The following is a 23,459-nucleotide window of genomic DNA, read 5'->3' on the forward strand; positions in this document are numbered from 1 at the left end:
CCCAGTTGGCTACCCTACACTTGGGGAGGGGAACAAAGGGAAAAAAAAGGAAAAAGAGCGGCAAAGAAATGAGTCTATCAAGTGTACATCGACCACTATGTTCGACCACCCCTGGTTTTTAAAAATTCATAATAAGTTGCCGGCTCAGTTCCGAAGACTCATACTTGGTGTGAATGCTTCTTAGCATCATTTCGAAGTATTGAAAACATTTACAAGTGACTTTTAATTCATTGCATAGTCCCTTTAAGGCACTACCTTCATGACCTAAGAGAATTTTTTCAAACCTCGCCAACCCAGCTGCAAATGTAGCTGACTATGTCAGCTGTCTATGAGCTACTATGAACGTGATCGTTCCTGCTCCTCAATGCCAACATTCTCGTTGTAGCTATATCAACGCTGACCTTCAATACTGCACACGTCCTCATGTGCCCTGATGCTGCACACCAGCCCTTGCAACTACCCTTTAATGGCCATCGTTCAGGCCACTAAAGCACCCTCTCCTCTTCATCAATGACCGTCAAGACAGTCTTCCATGACCACCCCAAGCCCTCACGCTTAAATGCTGATGGCATCAGCAGCATTACCATCCCATTGTCTCCCGAATGGAACACCCCTATCCACCCTGTCCAGTTTGTACCAGGCACCAACATCCATTCCTTGCTGCTTTATAATACAGGTCACTTGCCTCCCTCACAGCTTTCTCACCAGAGGAAGGGACCTGTAGGATGCTCAGAAGGGCAAGTGAAAAAGAAGCCGCTCTCCAGTAAATTGCAAACAGATCAGTGCTCAGAGTTAGGTACTTGGCTGTTGGCGGTGCACAGCCTTTGCTCACAAACAGTGCTAATTCCTTGCAGCTAGGCTACTCCTCATCTAAGAGTACATTTATTGACACAGACAGCATCTCCTATCTGGGCTTTCTCCGCATACCTTTTAATTTGTATCAGGGCTGACTAACATGCAAAAGACATCTCATTCTGCTCCGAAGATTCAACCCACTTTATGGCATGCTTTCTTTGTGCCGTGATGACAGCACAATCATTATGGTCCAGTTAGCATTACTTCGTTCCCTGCACTGCTTTCAAATAACATCTAGCTAACAACACATCATGAACAAACAGCACAAAAAAGCAAAGATAGAGGGAACACTGAACCAGCAGTGACTCGCAACTAGGAGCTTTACTGTAGGAAACATTTGTACACAGGGACCATGTGACAAAGAGAAAAAAAAAGATTGTATAGGTCTTCCCAGTGAATGAGGCATGTACGCATGTGTCAGCCCTAATTCTGTGTTCCTCCTCTCAGTGCCTACTGCTTTTCATGCCATTTGTTCACAACAAGTTATTAGCCTGCCAAATCGTTCACTCTACTAACAACAGCAGTGTAGGCACTGACAAAACAGTGACTGCACTGCAGCAAGTAAGGTCCCTAACCCTTTGAAGGTTTTTGCCGTATATGTACGGCGGCGGTTTTCTGTCCCGCAAGGTCTTTGCCGTACGGGTACGGTTTCGATCTTCCGTTTGAAATTTTGCGCCAAAAGAACAACGCGTGCTCACTGGGGGGTGCTGCCACCTCTTAGGACTTACAAGAAGTGTTTGAATTTTGTGCTGCCTTCTTACGGAGATAAGCAGAACTTATGTCTAGCTTTAGCGCGGCGGCACAGACTGCGGCAACACCCCTTTTGTAGTTTTGGTTTCGCCGCGTGATCGCAACGGAGTCGCGCGAAATTTGAGTTTTCTTTTTGTCAGCACTATCTTGCAGGGGCTGCCGAAGTTGATTTCTATCTTTATTGGCGCTGCTCTTAGCTTGCTTATCACCGTTGCTCACGAGGAATTCTCGCCCTCTGTGGCAACGCGCCTACGCGGTTTCGATTCCGCCGCGGGATCGCAACGGAGTCGCGCGAAACGTGTTTTCTCTTTGTGGGCACTGTTTTGCAGAGGCGGCGAAAGTTGATTTCTATCTTTATTGGTGCTGCTCTTAGCTTGCTTATCACCGTTGCTATTCTATTCTATTGAACATTTTCCAGTTGTGAGTGATGCTGTCACCAAAGTACTGTTCCTAATTTTTTTTTACTATTTATTCTCGATTATATACATTTTGTAGATTCAAGATACGCAATAAAGTAATTTGACCACCTGGGAAAGTTTTCTTCAAAATAATTCGACCCTCAAAGGGTTAAACATATCACAACAAAAGCATCAGATTTCTTCTCCACATGCCGATGCAGCTTTTTGCATGTAGCCACAACAAAAGCAAGTGAGCATGCACAACTAACCTAGCTTGCAGGGTGGCAGGTGGAATCACTTCCTGCATGTAGTCCAGCTGATATGAGTAGAGGACCACAAAGTGCATGGCACTGTAGAGCAGCAGCAGTGTGCGCATGGCCCGGTAACCTGTGGCCAGAGGCCGGTGCATGCCTAACCATGTGGCTGACCACAGGAATGCCACAAAGTAAGCCAGCGAAGAGATGGATGCATGCAGAATGCCTGCTGCTGCCATTAGAAGCAGTGCAAGAAATTCGCCCAGGAGCATGAGGAATGTGTGTCGCCGCCGACGCACCCCGCCTCCACTGCGTGGAGTTTCATCAGGCGTGGCTGGAAAGAAATAAAGCTTAATGAAAACGCGCAGTGATCATTGCTGATGGTTCAAGGTTTATGGGGGTTTAACGTCCCAAAGCAACTCAGGCTATGAGGGACGCCGTAGTGAAGGGCTCCGGAAATTTCGACCACCTGGGATTCTTTAATGTGTACTAACATCGCCTAGAACATCATTGCTGAGTTGTGCAAAGCAAGAATGTGCAGTCTTCGCCAAAAGTAACCAGGCAATGGGGTTTATTTCTTAGCAGTGTAGTGAAGTACTTATGGCATCCCTTACGCTCTTAACCTGTATAAGCAAAGAAAAAACACTTGACCTCCGCTTTTGAGACTTTTTAGTGTTACGGGTGCCGTAAACACTCCACTCTATGGCTGAGAAGCAAACCCCGTTGACTGGTCACTTCTGGCAAGGATGGAACATAAGACAAAAAGGCAAAGGTACTTCACTCCAATCTGAAAGTTGTACATAACATGGAATGCAAGGATAGCTATGGGCTATCACATTTTGCATTTTTTACAAACAAGGTTCAACAACTTAGTAAAGATATATACACACTGAAATTATATGCGACCTCCTTGTGACTTTCCTCCTTTTTTTTTACAGCTGCACTTTGCAACAGTGCGATAAACATGATGACAAACTTCACATTTCGACAAATATTCTCTTTAACTTTACACCCATATATACATACATAACTGAATAAGCCATGCTCACCAAGCCTTTCGCATATCACCAGGGTAAATATTGCTGCAAACAGCACCACAAAATCGATGCCAAAAAGACGCAGTGCCTCTGGAGCCTTGATTCCATCTGCTCGATGAAGCCCAACCAGTGCTAGCAGGCGTTCTTGAAGGCTACAACTGAACGTAAAAAAAAGCAAAATCAAACAGCAAAGAGAAACAAGTCAGGTTAGCACCGACACTAGTCCTTTCAAAGCGTGCACACGCACGCACGCACACACACAAGATAGTCACCAGAAATTGAAAACTTAACAGGATTTAATTCACGACGTTTCTTCGGCTGGAGAACCAGCCTTTTTTATAAAAAGGCCAGTCAATGTCGTGAATCAAATCCTGTTATCTCTCTCTCTCTCTCTCTCTCTCTCTCACACACACACACACACACACACACACACACACACACACACACACACACACACACACACACACACACACACAAACACACACACACAAACACACAAACACAAACACAAACACACACACACACACACACACACACAATAAAGTCACCACAAATTGAAAAACTTAACAGGATTTAATTCACGACATTTCTTCGGCTGGAGAACCAGCCTTTTTTATATAAAGGCCAGTCCTTCAGCCAAAATGTCGTGAATCAAATCCTGTTATGTTACATACACACACACGCACGCACACACACAATTTGTGGTGTTCATCAATGGGAGATTAATAGCAGAATAATTTTTTTCCCAAAGATTATTCATTAGAAATCAGAAGAAAAACAACCACATGCTGCCGGTGGGATTCGAACCCACAAACTCCGAATTTCACGTCCTGTGTTCTACAAACTAAGCTAAAGCAATGGCTGTCCAATTTTCTGCTTTCGGTTGTATTTATGTGGGGTGTAAAGAGTTCACTGCCGCCACCCTCGCAGCACCACCGCCGCTATGGACAAGGATGGCACTGGTGAAGGTTACACTACATATAAATAGCCCCAAAAGCAGAGCTGTCGCTGTAGCTCAGTTGGTACAGCACTGGATGCTAAATTCGGAAGTCGTGGGTTCGGGTCCCACTAGTGGCATGTAGTTTTTTCTTCTGTTTTCTAATCAATTATCTTCTGAAAAAAAAAATTTGTTATTAATCTCGCACTGGTGAACACCACAAATTGATTAAAAAACCCCTATGCTCCTTGCAGTATAAGGGATGTTTATATATATAGGAAAAACATCATCACAAAATTTTCTCAACCATTTGTGCATGGTTAAAAAAAAAGAGGAATATAACGAACTATTATCAAATAACTTCTGAAGAAACCTTAGTAGTATGAATGATGATGAATTTTTATGGTGCAAGGGCATCTGTGGCCAAAGAGCGCCATGGCACAAGGTGTTTTCCTCTACTCAAGGTGGGGTCAAAGACCCATTTCCCAAGCATTTCACCCTAAAGAAGCCGAGCACCAGGCAGGGGAACGCTTGTACCCACTATTTCACCGGTGGGTACCCTACGACACTGGGGATCGAACCCCGTACCTCCCGAAGGTACACCCTTACACCCCGTACACCTGAAGCAACAGCTACATCTCAACAAAATTTCGCATCAACTGCCACCACCTTGCATGCGCAATTACACGAAAGCAGTGGAAATTTTTGGGGCAAATATCTCTGAACACGCGCTCTCTAGAAGAATTCTACCAAATGGAATAGTCTAGCAAGACGAGTAGTCTAGCTGTCTTGCACAGGCTGGCTTTGAGGCTGGTTTCTCTTGTACACCGTCTTGTTCTCTGTGGCCTAAGATGCACAGTTTTCAGATTCGAACTGAACGATCAAAGCAGTCACCACCAAACAACCGCAGCAGTGCACGCAGGTCACAACTATCCTCCACAAACTGTGCTGCTCCCAAGTGCGCTGCATCTCTTATCATAGTGATCAATAATAAGAGGAATACTGCCAGTCAGGTCCACAGCCAGTTGTTGACAACATCGTGGCGGCACGACTCAATGACATGCTGCGTGATGCTGCACTTTGTTTTGAGCCCACAGCAACCGCACTACTATCAGCGTATTTTCTGCAATGCATTACCACGCATAGACTTTCTTCTGCATGCTGGCAGTCAATTATATGGGGAAGAAGAAAGTTAACGAATTTCACAAGTGCAACATACTGCCATTTGGAAAATACATGATGCAATTTGTGATTTCTGAATGTTCAGGAGGTTTGAATAGTTTGAATAGAGAAACTGCAGTGTGAATTGAATAGTAAATACTATTCACAAACTATTCAATGTTTCGAATATTCGTACACCCCTAGAAAAGCTTATTTACATGCGTGACGAAAAAAAAAATGCTTGTTTGGAAACCAATAAATAGCTCACCTGTCAGCAACTGTATGATCTTTGCTGTAACTCTGCGTTGACAGCAGCACAATTTGGTAAGTCACTTGGGCAACGGAAAACAAGGTGCTTGCACCCACAACTGTTTTGATGTAGCAGTTTGATCGTACTGAAAAGCATGAGAGCAGGTCAAATATTCATATTCATACGCCATCTTAACTAGTACAGAACAATCTTTGTTCTCTGTAATACTGATGCATAAACAAAAGAAAAAAAAAATGAACTGCTTGTTACACATTCGCCACGAAAACTTGGAAACTGTTTATGCAACAGTGCTAGCACTCTTCCACCTGAAGAGTGGCAGTGACCACTTTCTAACCCTCTTTAACTGCAAAACGAAACTTAAAGCTGCACTGTGTAATTTCAGGGCTTTTTCCGAAGCTTGTACAAAAATGGCCATTTAGTACCTGTGCTGCCATCTGTCACCAAACCAGAAAAAAATGTTTTGGATGAGCCCTGCTTGCCTTATACTGGACACAGAGTGCCAGGAAACACACTACAAATTGAACTTTGCATGAGCCAGAAATGGCAGTTGGCTTATGATGAACCTGGCTAGTCCAAGTCTGCTAGGGGGTTAAGGTGCATAATACAGGGTGTTTCACCTAAGAATGTTAGCAATTTTCAAAAATCTGCTTTTTGAGGTAGAAGTGTGCTCTCTTCAGCATAGCACTGCCAGAGGTGGTGTGTATCAGAATACCGCTAAGATGTGCTAACTAGTAGCTAATTAGCTAATATTGAATAGTTAACTTTTTACCTATTACAGTTAGGCTCATTCATTGCGAGGCTTGTGGCCTACAGTAGACAATATCAATGTTAGTTTTTAGATTTTCAAAAATGCCTTTCTTGTTGCCGCTGTAGCGCAAGGAATTCTGGGACTCCTCACGGGTGACAGTGAAACCATGCGGCTGGAGAGGGTGCTAGCCACACCTACGAGAACATTGTGTTCTATAAACTTTTGACTCTGGGTGTACACTCCCAAACTAACTCGCAAGTGAGAAAACGTGAAGATTATGCAATACTGAAATGATATATGATAAACAGATTAAAGAAAAACATTTTTATATAAACATGAAATGATGACAGCAGAGAAAAAAAGGTAAGCCATAATTTCAAAAATGCCACCAATGACTATTCGTTATGAAACCAGCACTAACCCCAAAATTAAAAATTTTGCATAATGGAAACAAAACAATACAGCAACTGTCTACTATAATAATGTTAAGGGTCACAAGGTAAACCAGTACAAACCTGGTCATACTGAACTCGAAGAGGAGAGTGAAATAGTTCTACATATACCGATAACTCAATAGATAAAAATGGCAGCAGATAAACTTTATCTGTAACCTGGAAGCAAGAATAAATTGCACCTGGCTAGTGATGGCTAGGAGCTATGGGGGGTCAGTGCACAGGACAGTAACGACCCTCCCTCCGATTATTGTCCTGCACCTGTGCAATGCCCCCCCCCCCCCCCCATATTACCCTGTGACTTTAACTGACCCTATTCTAAAAGTCCTTGCGTTCGGCGCATGATAGCCATAGTTGCTTATGCGCCATAAAACCCTATATAACCTAACATATAACCAATCTAAAAGTCCCTTTTGAATGACCGGTGAAATTGCAGTTCAATATACCGCACGGGTTTTGTACACTATTACCAAAGTATTGAGGGACTCTGCTTTATACATATGATTTTAAGGGAATGATCTGTGTTTGACACAGTCAATAATTCGATATATCCAGGCTAGACTGTGTACCGTTGCAAAGATACCTCGACGTACTCACCTATGTTTGTATTTCTGGAATTCGGTCCAGGAACTAATGGATTGGCCAGCAGAAGAAGTAAGTACACAAAGGAGAACACATTGTAGCGAAACAGCACAGCTGAAACAAGAAAATACAGTGCAAGCAAAGATTAAAAACCAAAATTTTTATATGAAAACACTAGTCAAAAATAAAAAAAAGAAGACTCCAATTTGAAATGGCAAAAAAATTATCACGTGCTTTAAGCCTGTGCTCATCACCATAGACAGCCCAGCTACACACATCCACTGAAGGACAATGGCCTCTCCCACTGACCTCCATTTAACCTCGTACTATGTCAGCTATGGCCACCCTATTCTATGTTATTTCTTGGTTAACACAACCATTTCATCAAAACAAGTGCCTGCGCACTCTATGCTCTGCTCTAAAGAGGCCACGTCTACAGTTCGCATCAGTAGCCTGGAACAGCATCTCTGGTAGCTGTAGCAATCAAATCGAAAATGTTCAGTGCAAGTTCATCCGTATCTTTTATAATAGATGTTTAGTAACAGTCGTTTCTACAACTATGATTCTCTTCTAGCAGATCTCGGTATGTCTACTCTTCATGAAAGGTGACTCATGCATGACATGCAGTTCCTTTACAAAGTTGTCTGTAGTTCCACTGACTGTTACCAGTTGATGTCCCCGCTATATTGTGTGCCTAATGCAAAAGCTGCCAAATATTTACATTTTTTCCTGAGAAATACACTATTTTTCCAATGACTCATGATCAAATCACTTATAATTTGAAGTTTTATAACATAGACATATTTATTTAAATGATTTAAATTACTGTTTTAATTGCAGTTTTCTTTAGATGTTTGTTTTCATATTGTCTGTAATGAGACTACTGTTTGTACTTGACCCAGTGTGCATTCATTTATGCCAACTGGCTGTTGAGGCACACTCAAAATAAGATCTCCATCTCTCTATCTCTGCAAATTTCCTAATGTCATCTGCCCCCTAGTAACATTTCTATACTCATGAATCACACTCCATTACCCTAAAGAACCACAGGTTATCTGTTCTCCACATTACATACCCTGCCCATGTCCAATTTCTTCTTCCTTGTGTTTTGCTAGGGTATAATTAACTGGTGTCTGTTCCAGTACCCACTCTACCCTCTTCATCTTCTTGATATTACTTCAATCATTTTCCTACCAAACCTGTGCTAAGTGACCAATAACAGCTGGCAGTCATGCACATACTGCCACAATAACGTATACCAAAAGTGTAACTCTTCTTCACAGTTCTTTTGCAAAAGGATCCTAGGCTAATAACAGCACATGCCATCCTAGCATAAGTCAAAACCTAATTCCTGATGTATTTAATGCACAGAAAAATCACATACCTGTCAAGGCATGCATCAAACGAAGACAAAAAACAAAACAAAAACAAGACAGTTTAAATAAACACATTTTGAAAGCTATCACTTAATCTTACGAACTAAGAAACGTCATCTAGGCTCAGGTCCTTTCTTGTGCTGCACCTCAATTAACAGAACTAGTTTCATTAATAAAGACAGGAACCAACATGGTCAACCAAGCTTAATTAGAATAGAAATGTTTCCCTCTGAGAAGTACTCTCATATTTACCTAGTCATCACAAAACAAGTTTGAGAGCCAGTTCTAAACAAGGACTGCTGAAGGTTGTCACACGTACCTAGCAACAAAACAACAGGAAGTGCAACTCTAAACAGCACTTGACAAACAACTGCCTTGACCATCTTGATGTTTTCACAGCAATGAACAACGTGGGACAAAGGACAGCCTCTCTGTCGTCGTGTCTAACTTGGTAACAAGCTCATTCTCCTTTCTCCAACCTTGTGAATCCCACCATTGTGTGCCAGACACTGGAAGAAAAAAAAAAACAAGAAGTCACCGTCAGCATATTTCACTGTTACAAAGTACACATGCTTGAAGTTCAGAGAATTACAAGGCTTGTCCGGTAAACTAGCAGCTACCATGAAAAGCAGAACGCATACTTTTAAAATACATGTCAAAAAAGGGATTCTTCCACACCTCCTAACACTGACGTGACAAAGAACCACCAAAAGACATCAGTCAGAAATTTGAATGACCTCGTTCATCTGGATTGGTACGATATTAAACTTGTTAAACAATGACTCACTATTACTGTTGCACTATTCTCAGGTCTCTTCCTTTTTAAGATACACTCAAAACCATAAAGAGCCACACATATTACAAAAAGACAGGTAAATGGTTCATAGTTTATAGGGTTTTAACATCCCAAAGCGACTCATGGTATGAGGGACGCTGTAGTCAAAGGGTCCGGATAATTTCAACCACCTGGAGCCCTTTAACGTGCAGTGACATCACACAGTATAAGGGCCTCTACTATTTCGCCTCTACCGAAATGCGACCGCTGCGGACGGGATCGAACCCGCGTCTTTCGGGGCAGCAGTTGAGCACCCTAACCACTAAGCCACTGCTGCGGCTAAAAAATATATTGGTAAAAGAGGCACTAATGTAAATATTAAAGAAACAGAAAACCAAATGGCAGCTGGCATCTTTGATTAATCATGCAACCAACATTTCCAGAAATGAAAGACTAAAGACAACCCAAATATGATAAGCTTTCCTGCTCCATCACCTAGGTTCTTAACTTTTTTCTTTTCAGGGCCTCTGAAAAACAACAGCTTCAAAAATTTTATACATTAATTAGCTTTAAGTCTACCAAATCTTAGGTACACCCTTAGAGAGGTTGAAAACTGATCATTAGTTAGGATGAAGTATAAAAATCCAGAAAATGTCTCCTTGACTTCACAGTCACAGTCATTCACAGTCAGGTAGCAAGAAGTGGGAAATAAGGGACTTGGCTCTGAACTACCGTAAATGTGCAAATAAAGAGGCTATTAAAAACAAGGCAAACAGATGCTATTCATAGTGTTTTCGACAAAGAGTAAAACTATGATTTGAAAGGAAGAACATAGAACAAAAGCCAGCATGTTGCCAAACAAAAGACAAGAGTGCGGGTGTACCAACAAGAATCTTATGTCACATATAGAGGACTACTCACTAACTACTATCTGCCCAGTGCTCTACTTCTGTAGACGTTCAAATGAATGAGCATTACTTTAACCTTGAAAGTGTTAAACAGTAACACTCCTGCTGAAAGGGGCAGAATGCATACACCTGAACTCAGATCAGACTACAAATCACATAAAATATTGCCACGTATCATTGTAGTGTTTGTTCGTTCACGCTCAAGGCTGCAGGAAAAGGCTGTTATCATTTTTGTTCGTGACGCGAGAAGCGACCGGACTTATCTCGATTGTTCACAGCCATGAACAGCTGCATCTACGTGTTTCTAGATTACTCTAGATGATCTCGACCTGTTATCTCGAAGTTTCCTTGCCGGCTTCAAATTGAACGATGCCGCGAGCAGCGGGCATTCGTAGTTCGACGATTGACGAGCACGCTTGTTGCTTACGCCTCCACCGAGTGAGTCAGTTCTTTTGCGGGCGCAAGTCAGCCCAAATAAAGAGCTTCGTTTGCAAGTATTTCTGGTGTCTTCCTGACCGCTGGACTGCCGTCACTACAACGTGACAATATGATCGAAGCAAGGAGCACATAAGTGAGCCAAGCATCATTATTGCATGCAAAAGCAGTGCTGGTTCACTCACAAGGCTAGCCAACACATTCATAAACAAATATTCATAAAAGCAAAGGAGAGGACAGCCAATGCCACTGCTAAGTTGGTAGAGAATTTCAATGCACTGTGAACATACAAAGCTCTGCAATTAGTTCACGATTTCCTTGACATCAATGACTGCAGGCCTCTTCTCATGTGTCAGGCAAAATACCTAGTAGATATGTGAATTGGAAATGTCATGTGCCAAACTGGAAAAGTAATATGCAGTCCATAAACTATCTTTGAGCTGCTACTTGTCAGCACTGGAAATATTCTTAAGAACCCCAGGTGGTCGAAATTTCCGGAGCCCTTCACTACGGCATCTCTCATAGCCTGAGTTGCTTTGGGACGTTAAACCCCAATAAACCACTAAACCAAACTAAACCAATACTATAAACATAGCCTACAAAGTGCAGACATGTTTATCTTGCTACAGCAAAATAAAGAAAACGCTACAACCCAGTACCTTTACCTGAAGTCTGTCAAATAAATGAAGTCATACGAAGACTAGCAATGAAAAGGAGGTTTAAAAAGGAAGATAAAGAAAAAAGACATAGAAGACTAAAAATACGCAACCAACAAGTTCTGCAAAAGACTACATTGATATTGTCAAACAATGTCCAGAAGACAAGTGTGGAGAAGAACTTAATTGCAGCCCAAGACTGCGATAAAATCCAGGGTTCGACGGAAGCCCGTCTGGTCGGGAAAATTCATCGCGGGAAATAACAAGCGCTGACCAATCGTTAGACATAAACAAAAAGAGATGTTTCGGCTCCGCTACGGGAGCCTTGTTCACAATGACTCATTGCCGGCGCTTGTTATTTCCCGCCACCCCTAGACTGGCACTGCAAAATTAGTCACAATGATGACAATGAGAAGTCGCCCATGTATGAACACTGACAAAGCCTGGTGCACAATAATCATTTGCAAGCTGTAAAATAAAGTAAAAGTGGCGCTGCAGTCAGGCTTGACAGTCTACACAATGTCGGCAGATATGCACAGAAACTGCCGAATTGAGACATCTTTCCAAACCTTCCTGCGCTGTATTGCTCGTTTGTTCATGGCAAAATTCCACACGGTGATAATAACACCATATCACCATGTCTCCTTCATAAAGGAGTATATACAGCAAGTGCAAGTGCCTGGTTTGTGGGTAGAAGTGGAAAGTTACCACTGCTTGAAAGAGTAGCCCTCGAAATAGCAAGTTCAGTAAACTACCAAGTTGGCCATCTGGTGGGAATGGACAGCAGCCACAAAGGCCATGGGAAGAGTGCCAATTACTCTCCCGAACAGATGGCATCGTCAGTCCATTCCATCAGTCTGAAATTGCTCTCCCTAATAATACCAACAAGAACCAGACAAGTAGAGAAGCCAAATGCATTACAATAGAAAGCAGGCGTCAAAATGCAAACTCCATGCTTTAAGTGCGAACAAACCCACAGTACATCAGAAAACATTTTTTAAAGGTACCAAGTATGGTCCCTAAAGGACATGCAAATGTCATGCTAAATCCAAATTTTAGCACCTAGACAATAAAAAAAAAATTTTTCAAGCGACATGGAGCCATTCAAGAATTTACAAGAAGATAAGTGTCATTTTTGTGTGGCAATGCAGCAACTGCACAGCTGCAGCAAAAATCACACAAATAATAACACTAAATTAGAGTGAGTAAAGGTGCACCCTTTAGTAAGTAAGAGCTCAATACAAGTTATTTTCTAATGTAATCCAGTAGGCCAAGGTATTCAAGTATTTCCTTTCAAAGGACTTTACTTATTAAAAACCATGAGATGCTCTTTCATGACATAAGAACATTGTATTTTCTTCCTCACAACATCTACATTTACTTCAATATTGTTCATAATTTCTCACATAAGAGGAATGCTACCATGTCTGGATACTGTACTAAACAGAAAACTGAAACTAAAGCCTGGCTATGTAGCCAGAGGCAGTGCTCTGAGTGATGCAGCAATGATACCACAATTATTATTGAAAAACCTCATGTATGCATATTGTATGGTTGAAATGGCAACTGCAAGCAGAGCTTCCATACTTTAAATGTTCTCAATGACAAATCACAAGCCTAAAAATTTTTGTTCAGCAAGCAGAAAGCATGTATCAGAGAGTCTGTAATGTTTGTGATGACACAAATGCAGTGCTGCCTACAGAAACCACCTGAACTATGATCACAAAAATGTCAAACAGAACTGATCTGTGCACAAGTGAAAAGCTATATGGCTTGCAAAATTTGCAAAAGTGAAAAGGATGGAGAGCAGAACCTGCAGCAAATGTGTTATTAAAAAACATGAACCTCGAAAAAAACCGCACAGTTGCTCTTCAAGCCAACTACTGGCATAACAGAAGTTTTTGAAGGTTCAGAACATTTGACTTCCCCTAATGTTCACATAATTTCTGTGTGTTCCTCACACAAAATGAAATATCATTAAAATAACTTTGTTATGCACTCTCAGATTAAGGAGTGCATCAGAACTTCATAAAAAAAACTGGAAGAAGAAAAATCTAAAACGACATAGTGTGCTTCACCACAGATGAATACTGCAGCACTTGTACTCAATTTGCCTTTTAAGTCCCTCCTGACTAGCTGTATGGGGTAAGTTCTAAGTTCTTTGCTCTCTTCATCAGCAGAGCCACTAAAAAAGCTGAGACAATGTTTCGTAGCGATGAAGCCATCCAGCATAGAGCAAGATGGAGACAGTGAGTCTTGCACTCATATTTTAAAATAAATGAGTATAAGCACTGTATAACAACAAACATGCCACTATAACCCTCAAGACTTATCATAATTAGCTCCACCTTATGGATAAACTAACCATCAAGCATTTTCTTTTAAAAGCACTGTGGCTGAAAACAATGTGATGCTCTTCCACATGTCATACTTTGTCCCCATATATTGTTTTCTACCTCACAGTATGATTATTTACTTCATTCTTGTTCATAATTTCTAGCATAAAAGGAATGTTACCAGATCTGCATACTATACAAAACAATGTGCACTTATTGACCATTCTGTACAGGTACTTTATTACAGTCTACAAATATTGGATGTCCATTTTGTCCTGGTGCAAATAATACATTACATCATGTAATGCATTATTTGCATTACATAATACAAATAATGCATTATTATATTATTGCATCATATGATGCCATGCATCATGTAATGCACCATGTAATGCACCATGAGCTTGGCGGATGCCAAGCTCAGCCAGGTCCTGAAGAATCCCAAACCTCCAGGTTGTGCCGTATGCCTCCTCTAGGTCAAAAAAGACAGCAAGGCAGTGTTGTTTGTGTATGAAAGCATCTCGGATAGTATTTTCAAGACTAACTATGTAGTTGGTAGTGGAGCACACCTTTTTAAAACCATATTGATGGATGTCAAGGAGTTCATGGGATTCAAGGACGAAAGTTAATCTTACATTTAGGACACTTTCAAAGGATCTGGCGAGGCAGCGGGTAAGGGCTATTGGTCTGTAACTACTGGGGGATGTTGGCTGCTTTCCAGGTTTCAGGAATGGTACAATAAATGCTTTTTTCCAGGTTTGCGGTAGTTTTCCGAGTACCCATACTTTGTTAAAAAATTTCAAAAGTGCTTCCACAGATTGTTGGGAAAGATGCGTGAGCATTTCATAATGTATATTATCAGGGCCAGGTGCGGTCTTTTCTCCGGCCAAGAGAACTTTGTTTATTTCCTGGATTGTAATTACACCATTGTACGGTTCATTCATGCAACCAGTAGTTGGAAGTCTATGCTTCTCCGCTGCGTTTTTATGCTTTAAGAATGCTTCTGTGTAGTGTGAAGAACTGAAAATGTTTGAGAAATGCTCACCCAAGATGTCTGCTTGTTCCATTATACTTGTTTGTGTATTCGGAGTTGTCAGGAAAGAAATTGCAAAAGGAGAAAACATGTCATTAAGTCTGCGGACTTGTTCCCACATTTGTTTTGATGTAACTGAACTATTTATGGAAGATACATAGTTCTTCCAGGAAGTCTTTTCAGCATACCGACGGATGTGCCGAGCTTTTGCTCTTGCCTTTTTGAAATTTACGAGATTTTCGTACGTTGGGTACCTTCTGAAAACTCACCAGGCGTGGTTTTGTTTCTTTTTTGCTTCTCTGCACTCTAGTGTGTACCAGACCTTGTTATTTTGTCGTACTACACATTATGATTGCGGAATAGCCAGGCATGCAGCTGCAATTATACAAGTTGTGAAAGTTTAGTTTAAACCTTCGACACTGAGATCGTCGGAGAATATCATATTCAGGCCGGCCTTTTCTTGAAACAGCGACTAGTCGGCTAAGTGTACTTTCCAACAGCGCGGTTTGCGAGAGAGGATTGAGGGTGAGGATGATAAGGCGAATACCATGGGAAGGTGATTGCGTCCGTAGGGGTTGTCGAGAACATCCCACTGAAAATCGGTAAAAACAGAGGAAGAACTAAAAGACAAATCCAAACAACTCATTTTACCTGAGTTCGGGACACAGTAAGTGCGCTTACCTGTATTTAGCAGGCAGACATTGTTGGACAAAATTAGATCATCTACAATACGGCCTCTAGTATCAGTCAGTTCACTTACCCAAAATGAGGAGTGAGCATTAAAATCTCCTACAACCAGATATAGCTCCGGTAACTGATTAAAAGTTCTTCTAGATCATGAAGTGTTACAGCGAGATGTGATGGTATATATAGAGCATATTGTAATTGTTTTCTAATCAAGAACAGTGACTGCAACTGCTCTCTATTTTGTTTGCAGTCCAATTTCGTGAGTTGCTTGACTACAATAGCAACTCCTCCAAAGAGCCTACTCGCCTGCTCACAATCTCTTTGAAATATTTATGCTTCTTAAAGATATGCTTTTGTAGAGGTCCCAAGCTTGTCTCCTGTAGACATAATGCTACAGGCGACAGCGAGTTTAAAAGGTTTGTTACGTCGCTATAGTTAGTTAGTAGTCCACGGGAGTTTCAGTTGATTAGGAACGCCATGATGGTTTGTGGGATGAGCTAAAAACATAGGTCCCTGCTTGTTTGGGACCGGTTACCGGAACTTTTTCCTTTTTCCATTCCAGAGCGGCGGCGAGCACAGGATTGTGTCCATCGCTTCACTAGAGGCGCTGGAGTTCTGCGGAGAACCCGCGAACCGAGGGTTGAGCTTCTCCCGAACGAGGGAAGTATGGCGGGCTGCCAACTTTGGAGCCGGCGGGCCCTTTTTTGGGGGTGGCATAGCAGCTTTCACTGCGTCTGCCAGAGGTGCGGGTGGTCCTGCCTCAGGCTCACTGTGTGTGAGTTGGGTAGGTGCCGTAGGCTGGTGTACTGTGCCTCGCCCACGCACCACATCGGCGAAGTTCATTTTTGCGCTGACGGGGAAAGTGCCCTGCGTCAGTGTATATCGCCTTCGTGCTTCTCTGAAGCTCATTTTTTCCTTTGTTTTTATGGCTATAATTTCTTTCTCCTTCTCCCAGGATGGGCACGACGTTGAGTAGGCAGCGTGCTCTCCCTCATAGTTTGCACAGTGTAGCACAGTATCATCACAGTTCTCTGAAACGTGATCCTTCGACGCGCATTTCACGTACGTTTTGCGGCCACAGCAACTCTGTGAGCTGTGGCCAAACCTCTGGCAACTGAAGCATCTTTGGTGGTTCGAAATGTAGCGCCTGACATTTACTTTAAGGTATCTGACCTCGATGGTTTCAGATAATGTACTTGTGTTGAATGTGAGTACCTGTTTTGTATCTATTTCCTTGTTGTCCTTCCGGATTTTTATTCCATACACATCTGTGACATTTTGGTCGATGAGTCCTTCTAGCATTCCTTTTTCTGTTAGGTGTATGAAATCATTTTCAGAGATGACGCCACGGACGGTGTTCAGGGATCTGTGTGCGGTTATGAATACTGGGATTTCTCCAACAGACACAATGTTCGCGATTTTCAAGTTCTGGACATTGTCACACAGTTCTAGCAATAAGTCTCCACTGGCCATTTTCGATACCTTGTAGGCAGGGCCCACGGCATCTGTTAAGCTTTTTGACACAAGGAATGGGGATGGAATTCTGGCTTCTTTTTCAACTATTTCGCTGTGGATTACATAAAATTTGGTGAATGCTGTTTTCTTTCTCAGGACAAAGTCTGCTGCTTTGTTCCGCACTCTTTTCGGAGTGTGATCATGTTTCGATAGGAGCGGAGCCATAATAAGAGTGTAAGTTATTCAGTCATGGTGCCAGCCACCCACCATGGAGCACAATGAGGGGACGGGACAGGAACTTGCATGCAAGTCCTGCCCACGCCAGCTGAACACCCTAAATATAACCAAATATGACGCAACTCAGGGTGGTTGGTCATACAAGGTTAACCCTAGCCGCCTATGAAAAGTGAAAAAAACCAAGAAGAGAGGAGGAGACAGGAGAGTTTTAAGAAAGAGATAGAAAAGTGAAAGATAGAGGGGAGGATAGGAAACAGCGACTGCCGATTTCCCCCGGTCGGGTCAGGCCGGAGGTGCCGTCTACGGAAAAGCTGGGGCCAAAGTAGTGTGTTGCCTCCGCCGAGGGGCCTTAAAGGTCCAAACACTCGGCATTGGCTCAACCACCAGGATCCCCTTTTCCCTGGACACGGTGATGCCACGCACGGCTAAGCACGGGTGCTCGGATCAGTGGTGGCGTACTGCTCACCATCATCCCCCTGCGGGGATGTCCCTGCGGATGCTCAGGAACACGTGGTGTCACAACTCACTAACATCTGCACCTAGCAGATGCCCCTGCCGGGTTAATGCAAACGCATTATATAGCTCAGTTGTGCCCACAGAACGTGTCCACACGAGGACGTCACTCGAAATGAATGAATGTATAAAACAAAATTGGGGACAAGCAGAAATCAAACCCAGGCCGCTGGCGTGCAAGAAGGAGACACTGCCACTCCACCACAACACTTCGGCGTTTCAAGCTGAACAAAGGCGCGTCTAGTGACTGCACAGTTCTTAAAAACGTATCTTCGAGATATGTACTGAAGCCTACATGAGTAATTATGAGCATGGTAATTACAGATGTTGCAATTAAGCGAGTACCAAATTTCCTCCATTTCCGGTAAATTTCCTCCGTGCCTGATGTGCAGTCGTAGCGCCATAATGCAGCACCCACTGAAAAACTCCCTCGCAATGTATGGCACTGGCCCAGCAGATGGCGCAGGTGTTGGATCGCACACAGCTTTCGCAATTTTGCCCGTAAGGAGACTTAAGTGCACTTTGTAGTTTTTTGGCTCAAGTGTTCATGACAACATAATGCAGTGATTGAGCGGGTTGATGTGCTCTCCTCAGAAGGTGTCGAGGAGCCCCTTTAAATCACTTAGTATGCATTTTTCTTCGTTTCTCATTTTCATGAAACCTCAGAGCTTGTGCATTTCATTATTGCACTTACTTTAGTCGCATCCCAATGTTTTTTACTATATGCAAAATCCTATTTTTATTGAATTTATGGCTGCAAATGGCATTTAAATTTGTTACACCCATTGTAGTCCCATCATAAAGAGACATTCTGTAGAGCATTCATTTTTGCAGTATACAAAAATCTTATACATGACACACCTTTTTCTCACTGCATAGTGAGCAAAAGACTTTTCTCAGTACTGTCATATGCATATACTGATTAGAAATAGGTGTACAAAAACATTCCTACATTTCAAATACATGACATGCACAAATTGAACCAAGCAAGATAGGCAAAAATTGACAACAGACTTAAAAATAACTGGCAAAAATCTCTCAACTGTGAAATTTTTAGTCCCCTCGCACAATTATTAACAAAACAGTTTTGTTCTGGAGCATGTCACTTCAAGAGATTTCTATCTGCCAAGGCTCTGCTGCATGTGACAACTGTGAGAAAACCCAGATGTGGAAAAAAAGGATGTTATAGGCATTTGCCAATCTTGTCTAGGACAATACACAGTCCAAAATATTAAGGCGGAAGCCTTTAATGCCTCATCGTTGTAAGCAGGGGTTGTCGGCAGAAATGTCACGCTTTTCAATTGGTCGAAACGGTCGTGATGTCACAGGGCGCGAATATCAAACGGGCCAATTGTACTTTCGCTAGTAACCATGGAACCAATTAAAGGGATCGTATAGTGAAGTGAATTAGGCTAACTGCCCAATTAGCCTAATTAACCTTTCTAGTCAGGCCAGATAAATAAATAAAACCGTGTAGGAAATTGGTCGAGCTCGGGAATCGAACCCCGGTCTCCGGAGTGCGAGGCGAGCACGCTACCACTCCGCCATGCCAGCTTGACGGTTTGGAATGAACAAAGGTGCGTCTAGTGAATACGGTGCCTTCGTTCACTCCCATCTTCATTCCTTCCCGTTACAGCGTGGTTTAGGTGTCCACCGCGATATGAGAGACAGATGCCTGTCCTTTCCTCAAAAAACCAATTTACCGACGAGCAAGGCGTAGAACCGAATGGGCGATGGCGTTCTATGGACTCCCTGGCAGCGTTGCAAGACGCTGTCGCGTTCCACTCTTAGAGGCGAAGCCTAAGATCTTAACAACGCATCAGTGACACAAGCAGCAGCATCGCGCTTAAGGCTTTCGCCTCGCCCCACTTTAGGTCAACAAAGTGCCCCCCTGAATTTTACCTTCAGGAGGAAGTGGTATAACAATTTCTATTTCAAATGACCTACAAGAAACATTTAACTCTATCTAAGCAAAGCCTGAAGTCTGTACAGAGAGAGACGGTGAAAAGCTGTGTGCAGTGGCTGGCTGTAGTGATCATGCATTCATTTCCTTAAGGCTTTAGATATGTCTAGTGATGTTCAGCCAGTGTCTGATGCAGTCAAAGTATACAGCCAGACCTGTGCTGAAGTGCGGTCCTGTGCTCCTAAAGAAAACGTACTGAACAACCTCTTTTAATGCCTATAAGCAAAGAATATCAGAACACCTCAGGTGTTAAGGAAAACAACATATATGTATCGTGAATATCCAGCATTTTTTTTTGTTGCCTACGTCTTCACAAACCAAACAATATACAGATATGTATTGGTCACACAAACTGTTCATGAAAGCTAAGTGTTTGAATAGCCCTGTCAGGCACTTTATACCTAATTATGTAGTGTGAACTCTTAGCTTTGCCAGAGGGTGTGCTGCACTTATCAGCAATCTATATGTCTGAGGTGAATTTAGCATCCTTCACATCGCAAGTAAGATGCTTTTTTATAGCATATAGAAAACACAGTAAATAATATTCCACAAAATAGTGAGCTGGATAGCATGTTATCCGTCTGCCTTTTATATACAGACAGATTTTGCCACGAATAACAATGTCTTGTTTTCACAATTTCAAGAGCGATTTGTATCTTCACAACCAAAACTGATTCCAATACCCTCTGCGTATACCGGGTGTTTCAAATTATTCAATACAGATTTTTCTTTGAAAAGCTATGAGAGATATGTCACTATTGTTTGTGCAGATGGATTTTACAGCATGGCAGACATTATGTAGCTGATAGAGCTCTATAATTAAATGAGTAATTAATTTAACTAATCAACTTTTCTATTTCTGATTTTAGGAGGCAAGATTATATTGCAAAATTCAAGGCAGCAATATCGAAGGCGAGCTCAATTTTTAAAATTTCTTAATCTGCAATTTGGTTCAAAATATACATAAAAAATACGCATATGAAAGCTGAGTTGGCTTTTCTGCATTGCACATTTATAAAATGGTGTCGATATGCGTAGTATTGCTGCAGAAATCACTAACTGCATCTACGTCATGAAATACGCAAACAGCGACTGTAGCCAACTCAACGAGCTTTCAAATACGTATTTCTGATGTTTGATATTTCGAATCACATTGCCGATTAAGAAAATTTAAAAACTGAGCTCACCTTCGATATTGACAGCCTTCAGTTTGGCAATAGAATGTTGCCCCCTAAAATCAAAAATAAAAAGTAGATTAGTTAAATTTAGTTAATTATACATGGTATAATTAACAAGTCTTGGCATTTTAATGTTGGTATTTTTATGAATTATGATACCTGATACAACATTTTGCATATCCGTGTATAACACTACCCTGCGCTGGAAAACGAACCACTTGTCAGTCTTGAGCACTAAATACACTACTTAGAAAGAAAAATATTTGTTTTCGATGAAAACGAAAAATGGCGCCTGAAAGCTGTAAGCGTTGTAATGCTGCTAACAGCCACACTGTCATACTGCGAGTGTTGGTGTAATTGTTGATGTGCACTTCTCTGCCTGAGCATTGTAACAGCTCAATAGAATTTGTTAGGCGTTTATGGCAATAAAAAGGACAAAGTGCTTTTGTAGATGACAGTCCTGAACAAAACAGTCACAGTTATAAAAGCACTTTGTCCTTATGTGCAAAAACACCCACCATAAATTCCATTTCGCTGTTCAATGCAGTGAACAAGGTAATAGAGAAGTGCACATTAATAATAGACAGAACAACACTCACAGTATTACACATATCTGTCATAGGCAGTGTTTGCACTTCATTCCGAAAGACAGCATGTGTGTTAGCTGCACTATAATGTTTCTTATGCAAGCACTAAAATTCCTACTTGCGAGCCCCGGCACTGGCATGGCAAATGTATGACTATGGTGACATAGTTAACTATGTACCAAAGTCTTATTTGCTCAATTTAGTTCACTTCAATAATGAGAGCAAAATAACAGCTCCATATGTGCACGTCCACATCGGTTGCAGATGTGTTGCAACAGACTTCCGTCCAGATAAGAACACAAAAGAGAAGGAGCACCTCCGACTGCTTCTGCTCTGACTGATGCCGATACGCTATCATACCCTATTACAGAGGCAGGCATCAAACTCCCGCAAAAACATGAAAAAAAAAAAAAAAGATTTCAAACGCGGTCAATGGAAAATGAGATCTTACGTACGCTTTCAACAAATGCACATAGCTATTTACCTACAAGCACACGAAATTCTTAACTAACCTCTGCGAAGACCGCCGCACTATGAATAAACATGTGCGCGTAAACAACTTAAAAATTGCTCAGGTATTCACAAACTGTCGCCTGATGTTCTCAGTGTGATCTGTCAAACTGACAGCAGAAACGGCCTCGTATTGCGACGCTCGCAATCGTCATGGGGACGGCAGATGCGCGCTTTCACCATGGTCTGGGATTTGCCGCACACGCATACGAAATCCTAAGGCCACATGACAGGTGGAAGACGCACTGCCGTCCACAGAAGCGCAAGCAATGGTGAGGCCACTCAGGACGCAAAGCGAAAGCTGCACCGACAGGTTCGTCGACACCGCTTACACATCCACAAACTCGCGCATCATTCCGGACGTGCGCGGGTATCGATCCAGTCAGGAAAGAGTAACATAAAACAGCACTGAGCGTAGGGTGCATTAAGAAGCTCGCCCACACATTGCGTGTCAGGGACGGAGTGATGTCTCGGGTACCGACGTCAGCCACAGCGTCCCCGCGGCGAGTCCCCATATCTACAACTGCGACTCGACGGTAACGCATGTCCCAACTCAGCAAGCTCAACACAGCTCAGGCTTTGAATTCGCAACCATAATGTATTCGGCACGCACACACACAAAAAATGCACGTTTTACTTACAGCCCGCTCCATCAGAACACCACCGCCGTAACAGACTAATTCGGCTTGTCCATCACCGCTGGGCTGTCACGGGCGAAATCACTGGAACTGAGCCGACGATAACGCGGTCACCCTCCTCTGCAGCTCGAACGCACCAGCTAAACACGATTACGAACGAACGTAGCAAACGCATTGCGCGAACCGCACGGCGATCTGCTGGATACGCTCTGCGAGTATGAGCGCTGTGAGAGTGATACGCCCTCTGCTCTGCTACCTCAGTGCCCCAGTCAGGTGTGCGGAATAAGTACAAACGTAGACATCCGCTAGAGCGCCAGATGGCCACGATGATAGCTCATTTTCTACGTGGTGCTACTAAAATGTAAAGACACTATGAACTTCAACGTCGTCTTCCAAGTTCCTGCCTGCGGATTTTGGTTTAAGCATTCTTAGTATACCTACTACCTTAAGCACCACTATTGCTAAATTTTGTAGTAGTTCATAGTTCCGCTTCAAGTTTTTTTATCGCTGCAAACGTAAACGTTTTTTTATTAAGCAGTTTTGACTGATTGTGGAATATCCTCAGGTAAAAAAACAAAGAAACTGAAACCCAATTCTTCATAAATGCTGTCCGAAGGCTCAGAAAAAGAAAAAGTGGATACGTAAACTGTGCAACGATGTCACCCAATACATTAAAAATATAATTGAAGTAAATCTCGTATTTATAACGTCTATTATATTTTATGAC

General features: G+C 42.3%; 1 protein-coding gene across 2 annotated transcripts in view; it reads right to left on the reverse strand.

Moving 5' to 3' along the window:
* Positions 1 to 23,018, reverse strand: part of Piezo (piezo type mechanosensitive ion channel component) — a 154,865-nt gene extending 131,847 nt beyond the window's left edge. For both annotated transcript variants that reach the window (XM_089581740.1, XM_089581739.1), the window contains exons 1-6: positions 22,736 to 23,018; positions 9,141 to 9,330; positions 7,461 to 7,559; positions 5,661 to 5,787; positions 3,307 to 3,452; positions 2,273 to 2,591 (exon numbers count right to left, since the gene is read on the reverse strand). In XM_089581740.1, the coding sequence (XP_089437866.1) occupies positions 2,273 to 2,591; positions 3,307 to 3,452; positions 5,661 to 5,787; positions 7,461 to 7,559; positions 9,141 to 9,204 (755 nt within the window). In that variant the 5' untranslated portion in view covers positions 9,205 to 9,330; positions 22,736 to 23,018. The remainder of the gene's footprint in view (positions 1 to 2,272; positions 2,592 to 3,306; positions 3,453 to 5,660; positions 5,788 to 7,460; positions 7,560 to 9,140; positions 9,331 to 22,735) is intronic.
* Positions 23,019 to 23,459: the final 441 nt, after the last annotated feature.

Source organism: Amblyomma mixtum, chromosome 3, assembly GCF_055824585.1.
Source record: "Amblyomma mixtum isolate Tamu chromosome 3, ASM5582458v1, whole genome shotgun sequence".
NCBI classification, from domain to species: Eukaryota; Metazoa; Arthropoda; class Arachnida; order Ixodida; family Ixodidae; genus Amblyomma; species Amblyomma mixtum.